Source organism: Rhinolophus hipposideros (assembly GCF_964194185.1).
Source record: "Rhinolophus hipposideros genome assembly, chromosome: 2".
In the NCBI taxonomy this organism is placed as follows: Eukaryota; Metazoa; Chordata; class Mammalia; order Chiroptera; family Rhinolophidae; genus Rhinolophus; species Rhinolophus hipposideros.
This window is the reverse complement of record NC_138048.1, coordinates 49,654,924-49,670,656: the sequence shown is the minus strand read 5'-3', so window position 1 is coordinate 49,670,656 and position 15,733 is coordinate 49,654,924. Positions and strand designations below refer to the sequence as shown.

The 15,733-nt window shown below is 46.3% G+C and overlaps 1 protein-coding gene across 16 annotated transcripts in view; it reads right to left on the bottom strand.

Annotated features, from left to right (window-relative positions):
- Nucleotides 1–10,197, bottom strand: part of KALRN (kalirin RhoGEF kinase) — a 621,535-nt gene extending 611,338 nt beyond the window's left edge. For 15 of the 16 annotated variants that reach the window (XM_081025722.1, XM_081025696.1, XM_081025723.1 and 12 more), the window contains exon 1: nt 9,770–9,994. In XM_081025722.1, the coding sequence (XP_080881848.1) occupies nt 9,770–9,842 (73 nt within the window). In that variant the 5' untranslated portion in view covers nt 9,843–9,994. Of the gene's footprint in view, nt 1–9,769 lie in introns of all 16 variants that reach the window. The other variant, XM_081025698.1, reaches the window with a different exon arrangement.
- Nucleotides 10,198–15,733: the final 5,536 nt, after the last annotated feature.

Here is a 15,733-nt window from a genome sequence, read left to right as displayed (position 1 = left end):
AAAGGAAGCCACCAGCATTTCTAGAAGGGTTGTTAATTTGGGATCTCTTAGATTTTTTTTCACCTTCCCTGCCCCAGGGCCTCCTAGGGCCACACTAACCCAGCTCACACACTTCCCAGCTGCCCTCAGCTTACACCGTGCTACCCCAATCTCCAAGCCAGCTGACGGTCTCTGCTGATCAGGCGCAAGGCCAGGCAGTGCCTTAGCTTAGGTCGGCCTTCCCCCAGGGTCCTCTCGCTCCAAGTTCACCCTGCAGCTGACACTGAGATCCACCCCTCCAGGCTCATCGAGAACTTTCCTCTGTCAGTTGCTTCTCTCTTCCCTAATTCTTCATTATTTCCCTCATGCCTGCCTCTCTCTCCTCCCCAGCCTAGGTATTCACATATCTTCCCCACCTAAAAAAAGACTCCCCTCAACTCTGCTACCCATGCATATCCAACCACCTTACTATTTTTAACCTTCCCTTCACAGCCAAACCTTTCCAGAGTCATCTATATGCACTCCCACCACTTCCTCCCCATCCACTGACGCCTCATTCCCCTTGCAATTTGGATTCCACCTCCCATCCATAATTTCAAAGGTTCCCAGCGATCTCCCCACTCCCAGAACCAAGGAGCTTTGCTCAGCCCCGGTCTCCCTCCATCTCTCTGCAGTATTGGGCCCTGGTGATGGCCTGTTTTTCTCTAAACTCTGCTTTCTCCTGGTCCTCCGGCCTTGCACCTGAGACTACAGCTCTCTCTCTCTCGTTGGCCCTCTGCCCTTAAGTCTATATATGCTTTTCATTTATTATCTCATCTATTCAGATAGCTCCAGCCACAACTTCTTCCGGATATCTCCCAAATCTGTATTTCCGGTTCTGGCCTCCCTCCAAAGCTCCAGACTCTCTTCTAAGCCGCCTACGGAATCAAACACCTCCCTTAGCTATTTCACTGACACCTGAAATGCAACATGTCCCCAAGTAAATTCTCAAGTCCTCCCTCTCCTCCTGGCTCCCCACAGCTGCTTGTCCTCTTTCTAACTCCTGGTTTCAATTTAGGGTACGTCCATCCTCCCCATCACCCAGGCGCTAAGCTTTGGAGTGATCTTTGATTCCTGCCTCTTCCTTGACATGTCTACACCCAAGTTGCCAAGTCCTATAAACTCTACCTCCATGAGGGCGCTCACGGCCGTCCTCTTCTCCCCATGTCCATTGTGGCATCTCAGATTCAGACGCTCAAATTTCAGACCCCCAGTGGTCTCCTGTCTGGCCCTGGTCAGCAGTACCTCCCCCATTCTAATCAGCAGGGCTGCCAGATTTATCTTCCTGATCACGTCATCACCCCATTCAGAAACTTTCAGTGTCTCCCAAAAGCAAACTGCAGAAAAACCCAACGCCTTGGCCTGCCACTCAGAGTTCTTTATGAACTAGGAGCCCAGTAAATGTTTCATAAATGAAACAACCCATCTGGTCCCCACCCCTTTCTGAGTTTTATCGCCCACTGATCCTCTGTTTGCATGCTCTGAGTCTCATGAATTGGATGGACCACTTACTGCCCTAACTGCCAGGGATGTTTGCCCATCCTTCTAACACCTGTCCAACCTGGAAACATTTTCGGTCTTCCCCATCCAAATCCTACCCATCCTTCAAGCCTCAGCTCAAAAAGTAACCACTTCCTCGAGAACACAGCTCATCTACCTACTTGTCTATACCTTTTGTCCATGTCTTCTACCTACTGTGTTTCCCCCAAAAGAAGACCGGCTCTTATATTAAGGTTTGCTCCAAAATTGCATTGGGGCTTATGTTCAGGGGATGTTGTCCTGAAAAATCATGCTAGGGCTTATTTTCTGGTGAGGTCTTATTTTCGGGGCAACACGGCAAAGACAGTTTCATTCTAATAATGTCATGGGACAGAGGGGAGGAGACAAAACTAGTTCTCCAACAGTGTCTTCTTTACTTCCCTGAATTAATTCCTCTGTCCTACCCGCTGATTCTTTCTGTTCCCTCCCTCCTCAGCAGACACGATTTCAAGCAGCTCTATTGATCCAACAGCCCTGCGACTGTCAATCATTTCCCAGTTATTTTGCTGCCAGTCATTCACACACAAAGGAGTGGCAGGAGGAGTCTGAACTACATGCAGACAGAGAAGGAGCAGGAAGGGGCTGATTCACTGCACCCACCTGAGGCTCAGCGGAAGAAAGCACTCCATTCTTGCTAGGCACCTCCAAAGGGCATGAGGCCAGGTGCTGGCACTGGTATACTTTTGGAGATGGAGAGAATAGCAGTGCCCTAATCTGTGTAAGGAGGATGCCCCATCCAGTACCCTTGGAAAACAAAATTGAGAAGGATTGCTTTCTTCCTGGGCTGCAAAGGTCCCACTGAGGTCAGATTAAACAAGACAATACTTGTCCAAAGAGGCACTTAGAGTAATAGAACGTTTCATTGGAAGGACCTATCTACATATATTTGGATAGAACTGTACAACTTACGAGGACCTTTCACGTACTGTTTTTCAATAGCCTGGGGGTATTATCCTCATCTTACACAAATGTTAAGTCACTTGCCCAAGTCCTTCTGAGAAGTAGAGAGCAAAGGGGAGTGCTCACCTTCTGCTCTCTTGCCTGACCTTCTTAGCCTCCTTCACAGGCTTCTGTTTTCTTCCTTTCCCACCCCTAAGTCCAAGTGCTCCCTGAGGGGGTACATTTATATCCATTTCCCTTCCTGCTCTTTATTCTTTCTTGTAATGATTTTATACACTCCCATAGCACAGTACATGGGCACTCAATGAATATTTGTCACACAAATCGTTACACAACTGAATGAAAGAAAGCTATAGCGCAAACCCTAGCCTTTTGATTCCACATACAGGCTCCTTGCACTCCACCAGGCTGCATCTCTCGCAGGCTGGCTCATCCCATGTCAAAAACCCTGTGCAGCACCCCTTCCAGAGATCCCCCAGCCTCTGTGCCATCACATTCACTTATTAATTAAAACAGCAGGAACAACAAGGACAGCGAGGATTTCTTGTGCTCCTACTGTGTGTTGGAAACCACTAAATGCTTTTTACACATTTTTTTTCTTATTTAATCCTCTCCACCTGTATGTAAAACAAGCATGATCAGTCCCATTTTGCAGGAGACTGAGGATGAGAGAGATTAAATAACTTACCCAGGATTCTCCCCCTAGTTAGCGCTGAGCCTGTCTTATATAAATAAGTGCACGATCTCTGACTATACGGAGTTTCTCAGCCTCAGCACTGTTAACATTTGGGGGCTGGAATATTCTCTGTTGTTCTGTGCACTATAAGATGTTTCGCACTACCCGAGGCCTCTATCCACTGGATGCCAGTAGCAACCGCCTCCTTGAGCTGTGACAACCCAAAAAAAAATGTCCCCATACATTGACAAATGTTCCCTGGGGAACAAAATTACCCCCAGGTGACACCACTGGACTATACCACACTGACTATCTCCGGAAGTAAACTGCCAAGTTCAAGAACCAGAAAGAACTTTGAAACGTAAAAATGTTCCTTCTCCAAATCTACACAGGACCCCTAGTTTACATGCTCTCGTGTTTTATTGATATTTACAGTCAGTATGATTTTTCTTACTTCTCATTTAATGTCTTTCTGTAGCTTCCGTTTATTCTAACACCTCTTTCATCCCACAAAGGATAAATAAACACAACTGGATAGAACGTGCCAGTAATAGAGTCACTGATGATTTGGTACCACAAGGAGGAAGCAAAGCCTCTCGAATCTACTGGAGGCGTACCTGGATGTCATCGGTACGTTCTAAAATACACCGAAGTCTCATCAGGGAGGCCACCTCAGGGATGACGTAGATGCCTGATCACTGCACTGTACACCTGAAGCGGAAGCTGAACAATCATGAATGTCAACTACAATTATATATATACTTACAAGAAGCGGAGTACAGCATTAGGAATAGACAGTGGAAACGTAATGTGTGCGATGTCAGAGGGATAGCGGATGGGGGGCGGGGGGTTATCACTGTGTGAGGGATATAAATGATAAATGTCTAACTATTACACTGTATTGTACACCTCAAACTAATAAAAAAAACTTTTAAGAAAATAAAATAATACATAAAATAAAATATACCGATGTAGAAATAGCCTACACAAATACAATACTGGAAATAATACAACCTTCCCTCTCCAGAATTATAAAGCCCTCTCGATACTCCCACAGAAAACCCTGGAAAATGGTGTGACCAAAAGCCCTATTCATGATGAGTGGAAGTGGAGGAGAATCAAGAGGGAACAATAAACATTGAGTTAAGCATCATATTTACATTCTGGAGCACCAAGCACAATGTCCAAAGGAGATGTTTTCCTTTGATGCAAAAGAGTGCTCAGAACGTAAGAGACCCCTTCCCTTTAGGTACCTGGCAATGCACAGACAGGGTGGTGATATTTACTCAAATAATCGCACGCAAACATAGGCTGTTATTCCCAAACCTTCCTTCTCTGTGATCTGGTCATCAGCTCCTCCATCTAAGTAGATGGGGCTATCATCTGAGAAAAAAGTTTAACGAGTCATACAGTGAATACCAATATACCACCACCTAGATTCAACAACTGCTTATGTTTTGCCATGTTTGCTTTATATTTAAAAAGGTGTCTTTTGTTTGTTTGTTTGTTTTGATGATTCACAGCTTTTTAAAAGACCCTTTTCCTTACCTCCAAAGAACAAATAAGTTCAACGGTGGAGACAAACCCTATGTGTATGAAGAGCAAAAAACAATATAATTCTCCACTGACGAAGTCTCTGCAAATGACGAAGAGACAAGTGAGTGTTTCAGGAATTTGGAGGAGTTGGTCTTGTGTGTTGTGAAAGGTCCCAGAAGGTGGGACCCCAGTCTTGAAGAATGAGTTGGATTTTGGAAAGTGGGGGTGCCAGAGTGGATGACTCAAGGAGAAAATGAGTCAAAGTGCCCTTGGAGAGTAAGAAGAGCAGTCAGGCTGGAGGTGAGCTGTGAAGTACAGACCTGACCTTGAAGGCACCTGGGAGTCACCCTCCATCCATAGACTAGTAGGTACTGGTGAGATGAAATTAATGCAATCTGCTTGGTGAAATGCAGTTTGCCTGCAGGTACCGATTTGGAGCTGGGGTGAGAGAATAGATTCCAAGGGACAAGAATGATGGCCGCTAAAGATGCGTCCTGGCCTGGAGCAGAGCCCTGTAGATGAACAAGGAGTAACTATGAAAGGTAACTCAGTAGGATTTGTTACAGGAGAGATTCCTCACAGACAATACCAAGGTTTTAAATACCATGACTGGCAGAGGATGACGCCACTTACAGAACTAAGGAAGGCAAGAGCAGGAGCTAGTTTGGAGAGTGGGAAAGACACAGAGTTGAGTTTGAGGCTGGCCGAAGTCCAGGTAACAGCAAACACTCCAGCTGAAAATGTCTGGACTCATAGGACCAGGCTCAACAGAAAGATGGCTGTAGAAGATATTTCCACATCGATCTCTTCATTTGTCCTCTTTTTTCCTTTGAGTCTTAAAGAAAGAGGTTTCTCCTCTGCCACAAAGCTAAGCTCTTGTTTTGTCAGAGAACCTACTCTTATCTCACCTCTTCAGGTATCTAACTCAACAGTCAATCTTGCGTCTTCAGTTTTTCCAGTCTGCAGCTTTCGCCCTTCCACCTCCACACCTGTTCTGACTCTGACAAAAAAAACACCATTGAAAACTCCTTTTCTTGATATTAACACCCCTTCTAACTAGCACCCAACCTCTTTTTCATTTCAGTGAGAAACTGCTTCCTAGCCACCACCCCAAACCCCCCATTATGAATGCGTCTTCTAATCCTGTGCTCCCAACAGCTCCCAGTGGCCTTCTTATCACGTCCAGTGACGCCTACCCAGTGCTCTTCCTGCTCAATCGCTCTCTGCCCCTGTCATCACATCAGAACCCACGCTGACTCCCTGGAGTCTCCAGGGTCAAGTCTCCTTTGCTGCCCCTTCCTACATAAGGGTTTCTCCCCCGAATTCTACCTTGAGCCCTCCCTGCTTTCCTCCAGCCCCTCTCTCTGAGCCAACGCGTGCACACAGCTTCAGTTGCTTCCAGTCCTGACACAGATGGCTTCCAAGTCCACACCGCCAACCCGAACCTCCCGCCTATGCTCCTGTCCTGAGTCCCCCCATCTCCCACAAACGCTCACCTGGGTGCCCCTCGGTCACCTCCAATCCTCCACATCGGAAGCTAACATCACTACCTGCAAAACTGGCTCCTGTCTATAATCAGACTATGTCAGTCAGGACACGTCAGTCCGCTATACTCTCAACCAAGCTACTTCCGTTTCCCTCGTGGGATCAGTTTTCTTTTCCCCCTATAACTAGCTTGTCAACAAATCTCCACATTTCCACTTTTGAAAATGTTTCTGTGTTGCCATTGACACCCCATCCTCTCTGCCACCAACCCAGACTAAGCCCCTCCCCCTCCGCTATGGATCACTTCCGCTTCTCTCTGGATTCTTTCTTTCCCGTCCACTTCATCAGTCATATTACCTCCAGATCAACCTTTCCAAACTTTCTTCAGGATATGCCCTTGCTCAAGAACCTAAAGTGACTCCCTGTTGACCCTGAATCAAATCAAAGTCCTCTTGGGCTTCCAAGACTCTTCCTATCTGGCCCTGCCCTACTTACCCAAGCGTGTTTTCCACTCCTCCCCAACCTACACCTGTCACTCAGGCAGCCTGAAGTCCCCAATGGCGATGCTCCAACCTCCTTGGGCCGCTGGCCAAGCTGCTCCTCCCATTCCCCATCCCCACAGCCCCTTCAAGGGAGACCCTGGGTTCCACTCCTCTACAGTTCTGTCCACTTTTTATCTTGTAGCACCATAATGTTTAGCAATTAATTCATCTCTGAACAGTAACTGTCAATCTTCTTTTAAAGTTCTTCAAGGGCAGAGACCACCTGAAATATTGTGTTTCACAGCATCCTGGACAGCAGAAGGCTTCTAGTAGGAGCCGAACAGTCCTTGTTGGTTTTATATTCCGAATGGTTCATATTCCCAGTCCTGAGTTTCCATATTTTCCCTTCTCTGCCTCATAACTGTGATCAATAAAATTATTGAGACACACTTTCCCAGGCTTGGAACAGAGAATTCCCAGAAAGACAATATGGAATCCACCAAGCTATAAGAATAGTGGAGTGTGTGTGTGTGTGTGTGTGTGTGTGTGTGTATGTGTGTGTCCACGGGCAAACAGGGAAGTAAGATTTAGAAAATCTAGCTTAATCAGTTGTCCAAGAGAACTAAAGTACCAAAATAATCAGAAGGTGAAAAGTAAGGAACCAAAACAACAAAATTATTTGAAACATGCCTAATTAGAGATATAATATGCCAAGATTTTGACAGAGCAATTGCCAATCTGAGCTTTGTGCATGCAAAATTTTCCACCAGAAAGAAGGGGGAAACCCTGGCACTAGGGACTTTGAGAACTTATTTGAAGGTTTCTCAATTCTTCAGTTGGATAAATTCCTCAAGTCTAGCCTACCAGGTGTACCGCTATGTTCCACAGAGAGGGAAACCAGAAGGGAGAAGGTTAAGAAATATGGCCTTTTCCAGGTTTCACAATTCGCCATGAGAGCCCAGGCGAGAGAACAGAAGGGGGTACGATCAGAAAGCAGAGCACAAAGGGCCACACAGGTTGGATGGTGGTTCAGCTGAGGACCCTGGCAGCCAGCACTCCCTCTTACAACTCGTTACAGGTGGTCAGTCATGTCCAGCCTTGTGCAATGAGGATTTCACTTTCCTCTGATTCTAAGTGCACATCAGACCTAGCCCCCGTCAACAAGGTTGTCTGAGAAAGAAGAATATTCCCAACAAGAGTCCCACTGGAGTCTGCTATTTACTCTGTGATTTGAACCAGGGCTATACAATGTAAGCCCCACCTTGTGTGTTTGAAAAACCCTGGGAAAAGGAACACATTGGACCAAGATATCCCTTTAACACTACGTGAATTCATTTGTCAGAAATTAGCAAGCCTCCAGCAAGTGAGCTCCACTCCCATAGACTGGGTCAGAGAATGGGCAGGAACTAGTGTTTGGATGATAGCACAGGGGAAGGAGAAGTAGAGGTCAAAAGATGAAAGTGGGGGACAGGAAGGGAAAGTGGGAAAGCTCCCACTTCAAGAGTTCTCCCCAGAGCTAGGAAAAGGCAGACTTTTGACCCAGATGGGAAGCAAGAGGGGTCCGGAAGACATACTGGTAAATATTTCCAGGTATCACTTGGCCCCCAAAACTCTATCCTAAGTGGCAGGCTACAAACTCAGGTCAAGTCTGAGATGCTGGCTCCCTACACTCGCTTTAGAATCCACGCTTTGGGTCCCAGGGTATGTGTGTGTCACAGAGATGAGACAGAAAGAGAGAATGTGTACGCAGAATCCACATCTGAGAAAAAGGAAGGAGAGAGGAAGGCAAGACTGAGTCCTGAGAAGCAGGATAGGGTAAGAGGAGCTCCCTCTGCTTTCTCCAGGTCCTGGCATCAGCTCCTGTCTTCCAGTGTTTTCCTTTCCAGACCCACTAGAAAATGAACATATGGATCAATCCAGCCTGACTCCTAAAGCCACAAGTCTCCCCAACAAAGCACTCCACCCCGGGGCTTCCCTAGAGATGACCTCCAGACAAGGCAATGAGGTTAGGAAACAGATGGATGTGCAGGGAGGGAGCCTTCAGAGCTAAACTGATCCCTGACCCCATCAGTGCATGTCCTCTAATCCAACGTACAAAAAAAGAGGGTAGAAGCTCAGGGGCCCCGTGACTTACTGGACTCCTTGGGACAAAGATTCCAGACAAAATGGTTGCAGACAAGTGAGATGGGAGCTCTATCTACCGAGTTGGAGCGAGCCACAGGTAAAAGGGAGATGGGGAATCCCTGGCCACCCGAGAAACAGGGCCACAGGTGCTGGGAGACGAGGATGGTCGCGTCTGCTCTGGGGAAGAGGCTGTGTAGTCGGGGAACAGGAGAAGCTATAGACCTGGGGGATGGGAGGTGGCTAGGCTGCAAACAGCTGGAAAGGCAGATCTGGGGGCTCTACAAACTACAGGCGAGCAAAGATTCAGTGGGTGTGTATGAGGGCGACGCTAAGTCACACTTCCAGGAATGAGTGATTCTTATGAAAAGCTCCTGCGTTCCCAGAAGTACAGAAGAGGACGGGGAGGAGGTCCGAGGCGCCCACCGCCCTCCCAGCGCGTCTGCCTCTCGAGTCGGAGACGCTGCTCCCCACCCGCACCCTGCATGACTGTCCTGGGTCCGCCCCGCTGCTGTCAGTCTGCAGCCTGCGTGACTCCAGGTCCCCACGGCCCCTTTCACTGCACAGCAGGGCCCCGGGCCCCTGGCCCGAGAACGGTTGCCATCCCAGGGCGGCCGGAGCCGGGCTGACAGGCTCTGGGGTCGGGGGAGGTGGGGGGAGGCGAGGGAGGGGCGGGGAACGGGAGCGGCACGCCGCAAAGTAATCCCACATCGCCCGGTGCCCGCGCTCCGGAGAAGGCGGCCGAGGGGTCCGCCTCCCGCCTCCCACCACACAGACTCCCGCAAGTGGGCTGAGCGCGGAGGGGCGCCGAGCTCCCAGCCCCCACCCGTCTCCAAAACGCTACCAGCATTGCCATAACAACAGGAACCTCGGCAACTCCAGCCCGGACGACGAGGGGGGCTGCCCCCCAATACGCACACGCCAGCAACAGCCCTCCTTTCCCAAACTTGTCCGAGACCCCGCGGCCAAGGCAGCGGCCCTGCCCCGGCCGCCCGCGCCCTGCCCAGCCTACCTGTCCGGAAAAAGGCGTCCACGTCCGAGTCGGCTGCCCCTCCTTCCTCCGCCGCCCCCTCCGGGGGGTTCATGACTGAGGGAGGACGTCCGCAGGCAGCCGGGGGCCGGCGAAGCCTGGGGCCGCGGGCGGCTGGGCGCCGGGTGGGCGGAGGGCGCGGGGCGCGGCGGCAGCGGCCGCAGACCCGGCGGGCTCCGGGCTTGGAGGGCCGGGGCTGGGGCGGCCAGGCTGGGGCGGAGTGCGTGAGCCCGCTCAGGCGGAGGCGCGCGGCTGGCTGGGGGCGCCCGCCGCCGGCTCCCCCATGGCACCCCTTCCCAGGGGGCGCTGGCCGCCTGCGGTGTGGCCGGGCCGGGACCCGTCCGCGCTGCCTGGGCGCCCGCTCTCCGAGCGCAGCAGCGGCCGCTGGCGCTCCTGCTCGCCCGTCTGCCCGTCTCTATTGTTCAGCCCCGCTCGGCTCTCCGCTTTATTTTTCCTCCTCCCTCCCACCCTCCGTCTCTACCTCCTCCCTCCCTCGCTCGCTCGCCCGCTACTTCGCTGCCTCCCTCCCTCGCTCTCTGGCTCCCCCTCTGGCTCCCGCGGCCGCCGCCACCCCCGCTCCTCCCCCCGGCTCCCGCTCCTCGGTCCACGCCAACAATGACCCCCGCGGCACCGAGCTCAGCTGAAGTGCTGGCCGGGGCCAGGGCTTCGCCGCGGACCCCTGGCGGCGCGGACGCCCCCGCCCCCGCGGCCCGGCGCCGGCCTCGCCGGGAGCCGGGAGCCGGAGCCGAGAGCCGGCCCGAGCTATTGTTCGTGGCGATGCTAGGCCGGCTTCCTGAGCCCCGCAGGAAAAGCCCCGCGCGGAGGCGGCCAGGAGGGGGCGGGGCCGCGGGCGCACGCCGGGCTCGCCCCGGGCTCTGCCGCCCCAGCGCCGCGCGCTCAGCCGCTCCCCTCGCGCTGTCGCTGCTCGGGGCCCAGGTGTGTGGAGGCGGAACCCTAAACTGTTAGTCTGCCCGCTCTGCAGACCCGTCCCCCAGCTAGACTGACCCGTCCCTAGGGGCTGGACTTTTCCCTCCTCCTTCCTGACGAGCTCTCTCCTATCTTCCTCCCCTCCTGAGCCTCTCACGTTTTCCCCACCATCTCCCCATAGTTCCTTTCTTTTTTAGTTATCCTCTTCCTTTTTCCTCTTTTCAGTGTCCCTTTAAACATCTCTGTCTCTGTGACCCTTGGTTCAGTTCACTCCTCTTGCGATGTCTTCCTGCCTCTCTCTCCCTCCCTGTCACTCTCTGTCTCTCATTTGCCTCTGTCCTGCCTCGGTCCTTGGCCCTATCTCAGCGCTTCTCTTGGACAGTTATCAAAACTCCCGAATCCCTGGGGCTTTCTCTGTTTTGTTCTCTTCCTTGTGTCAGTGGAGAGAGAGATCCAGTTGGCCAGGAGAAAGGTGTTACGGCAAGCTGAATTTCAATTAACGTGGGAGAGGGGCTGGGGAGAAATGGGGATGATGGCAAAAAAGAAAGCAGATGCTGTATGGGGTAATTAATGCAGTGATTGTATTGTGCCAATTGGTTTTTAAGCAATAATTAAACAATAATTAGCCAGTATTCTGTTTATAGTTCTAGTGACTAGAGAGGCTACAAAACAGGCTCTTTAGACCTGAGTAATTAATGTGGCGTGCTGGGGGGGCGGGGGGGGGTTGCAGGCAGCTGGAGAAGCTGGGGCGGGACCTAATGTATTAAACACACCTGATAGGAAAACCAGTTCCCAGACTAACGTTGATGGCCTGCCACCCACCCACCAGTCAGAATCTTCTGGATCTGTTTGTCTCTGGCAACCTATTTAGTTCCACCTAGTTCTGGGTCAAAGCCCTGGGGACCTTTCTAGATCTACCAAATGTGTAAGTCTAACAACAAATAGAGGGAATTAAATGAGTTTTTAGTGAACCCTTTCTGGCTCCTTGTACTCATTACTTCCTTTACTGAATGTCACAGATGTTTTTCGTTTGGTTTATTTTTTGGTGTGTGGTTTTTTTTTAACCATTAAAAATGTAAGTACAGTTACCTGTATCCAATCTTTGGTATATCTACCAGACCCCATTTCTTTAAATTATTATTATTATTATTATTATTATTATTATTAATGACTCTGAGGTCACAAGTTAGCTGCCATGAGATCTAATTTATATGGTCCTGATATCTTCAACTGCCTTAAAGCAACCAAATGCCCCTACCTATCATCTTTTTGACAATGAAAGTACTTCTCAATCTTCTTTTCTAAATTTTGCATTCCTTTAACCCCATGATCAAACCCTGGCCTGTACGCACACACTTACACACACACACACACACACACAAAATGGCAGAGCTAGTATTGACTGCCACCATTGTGCAGACAGAGAACCAGAGGCATGGCAAGAGTATTATCTCATCACAAACTGAGAAGAAGCATCACATGTTTACAGGAAAATTTATATCAAAATCACAGTAAATGTGGACCAGAATGAGGAATAACCTCCTGTAATGACACTGATTTTTGAGAAGTTTGGCAATTTCTATTAAAATTTTAAATGTTCTGAGCTATATTAATAGCAGGCAAAGATTTCAAAGCAAAGACTATTACCAGGGATAATTAGACATACAAGCCTGAAAGTTTTTGCATTTAGTAAGAGTTTCAAAATATGTGAAGCAAAATTGATAGGACTACAAGGAGAAGTAGACAAATTCATAATTATAGTCAGAGGTTTCTATATCTGTCTCACTTAATAATTGATAGACTAAGAAGAGAGATCATCAGTAAGAATATGGAAAACTTGAATAGTGAGTTCAGCCAACTTAACCTAACTATATTTATAGACTAGTCCACTCAACAGCAGATACATCTTTTTCAAGTGCACAAGCAACACTTATCAAGATAAACCATATGCTAAGCTATAAAACAAGTCTCAATAAATTGTAAAAGATTAACACCATGAAAGTTATACCTGTTGTTCTTTTTTAAAAAACATTATACAAAGTATGTTCTCTGAGCACAATAGAATTAAATTATAAATCAATAACAAATATACGTAAAATCCCCAAATATTTGGAAACTAAATTGTATACTTTTAAATAACCCATGGTCACCTAAGAACTCAAATTGGATATTAGAAAGAATTTGAAAGTGAACAAAAATGAAAACATCATATAAATTCCTGTGGGATAAAGCTAAAGCAGCACTTAGAGGGAAATTTAGAATCCTAAAATATTTTTAAAAGAAAGGTCTCAAATCAATGATATCCTGTTCTATCTTTAGAGCAAATAAAACCCAAAGCAGAAAAACAGAAATTTAAAAAAATTTTAAAGAGCCAAAAGCATTGAAATAGATAACATAAAAACCAATGAATGCCAAATTGGGTTCTTTGAGATTATTAAAACGTATAAACCTCTAGTCAGACTGAAATAAGGAAACAAGAGAGAAGAATCAAATTACTACTAACAGGAATGAGAGGTGGCATCACTATAGGTTATAAAGATGTAAAAAGAATAATAAACAATTTATGCCAATAAATTTGACAACTTACATAAAATGGACAAGTTCATTGAAAGACAAACTACTAAAAAAGCTTACTCAAGAAGAAATAGATAATTTAAATAGCCATATATCTATTAAAGAACTTATAGTTGTAGCTTAAAAGCTTCCCACAAAGAAAACTCATGACCCATATAGCTCCACTGGTGAATTCTGTGAAACATTTAAGAAAATAATAAAAAGTAATAGCAATTCCACACTCACTATCCAGAAAAAAATGAAGAGGGAATATTTCCCAATTATTTCTATAAAGCTAGGATTTTTCTGATGCCGAAACCAAAGAAAGACCAATTAAGAGAGAAGAGAAAACAAAAAACAAAAAAACTACAGACCACAATCTTTCATAACCATAGATGCAAATTTCTTGATAAAATGGTAGCAAATCAAATCCAATAATCTATAAAAAGTATAATATATCATGGCCAAGCCAAGTGGTTTATCTCAAGGATGCAGGGTTGGTTTGAAACCTGAAAATCTATCAATGTAATTTACCATATGTTATGAGTTGAATTGCGTTCCTCAAAAAGATATATTGAAGTCCTAATCCCTGGTACCTGCGAATGTGATCTTATTTGGAAATAAAGTCTTTAGAGATTTAACAATTTTGGATTAAGTCATTAGGGTGGGCCCTAATCCAATATGACTGGTGTCCTTATAAGAAGAGAAAAATTCCATGTTAAGACAGAGACACAGAGGGAAAACACCATATAATAACAGAGGCAGAGATTACAGTGGTGCAGCTCCAAGCTGAAGAATGCCAAGAATTGACAGCCACCACCAGAAGCTAGGAAGAAGCAAGAAAATTATTCTACGCAGAATCGTAGTTGGAGAATGGCCCTGCTGACACCTTGATTTGCACCTCTAGGCTCCAGAATTGAGTAAAAATAAATTTCAGTTCTTTTAAGTCACCAGCTTCTGGTATTTTGTTACAGCAGCCCTAGAAAATTAATATACATACCATACAAAAAAAGAAAAACTACATGATCATCTCAATAGATGCAGGAAGTGCATTTGATAAAATACAACGTCCATTTCTGATTAAAATTCTCAGCAAACTAAGAATAGAAGGAACTTCCTCAACTTAATAGAGGGCATCTACCAAAAAACCTGTAGCTAATATCAGACTTAATGGTGAAAAACTGAATTCTTTCCCCCTAAGATAAAAACAAAGCAATGAGGTCCACTCTCACTCCTATTCAACATCGTACTGAATGTTTTAACTAGGATAATAAGGGAAGAAAAAGAAATCAAAGGCATCTAAATTGGAGAGGAAGAGGTAAAACTGTCTTTATTCGTAGACAACATAATTGTCTATTTAGAAAATTACATGAAATTTATCAAAACATTATTTGGACTAATAATGTGTTTAGCAAGATTTAAGGATATAAGACCAATATAAAAAAACAAATTGTATTTCGATACACTAGCAGTGAAGATTTGGAAATTAAAGTTTAGACAACAATCACTATTTACATAAGTTCAAAAATATGATATATAAAGATTAAATCTGATTAAAGAGATGCAAGACCTATACATTGTAAACTGCAATACATGTCTGAAAGAAATTAAAGAAGGCTTAAGTAAACAGAGATATACTGTGTCATTGATCAGAAGACATCAATGTTAAGACATCAATTTTCCTCAGATTGATCTGTGGGTTCAATCAAGGATTCCAATCAAGGTCCCAGTAGTTTTTTTTGTAGATATTGACAAGCAGATTCAAGGCAAAGAAACTAGAAAAGCCAAAACAACTAAGAAAGAAGGAAGTTGGAAGACTTACACTATCCAATTTCAAGACTTACTATAAAGTTACAGTAATCAAGACAATGTGATATTGATATAAAGATGGACAAATGATGGATCAATGGAACAGAATAGAGTCCAAAAACAGACCTACACTTTTACAGTCAATTGATTTTCAACAAAGATCAATGGGAATTCAGTGTAAAAAAGATAGTCTCTACAATGGTACTTGAACATTGAAAACCTGTATTAGTTTTGTGTGGCTAGTGCAACAGATTACCACAAACAGTGGCTTAAAACAGCACAAATTTTATTATCTTACAATTCCGGAAGTAAAAAGTCCAAAATGGGTCTCACTGTGCTAAAATCAAGGTGTTAGCAGGGATACACGTTCTTTCCAGAGACTCTAGGGGAGAATCTGTTTCTTTGCTTTTTCCATCTTCTAGAAACCACCTAAATTTTCCAGTTTGTGTTCCCCTTCCTCCATCTTCAAAATCAGCAATATTGGCCACGTCCACTTCATACTGCCATCTCTCTGGTTCACTCTTTTGTCCCCCTCTCCCATCTTTAGGGCCCTTGTGATTACATTGGGCCCACCCAGATACATCTAGGATAATCTCCCTATTTTAAGATCATCTGATTAGCAACCTTAATTCCATCTGAAACCTTAATTCCCATTTG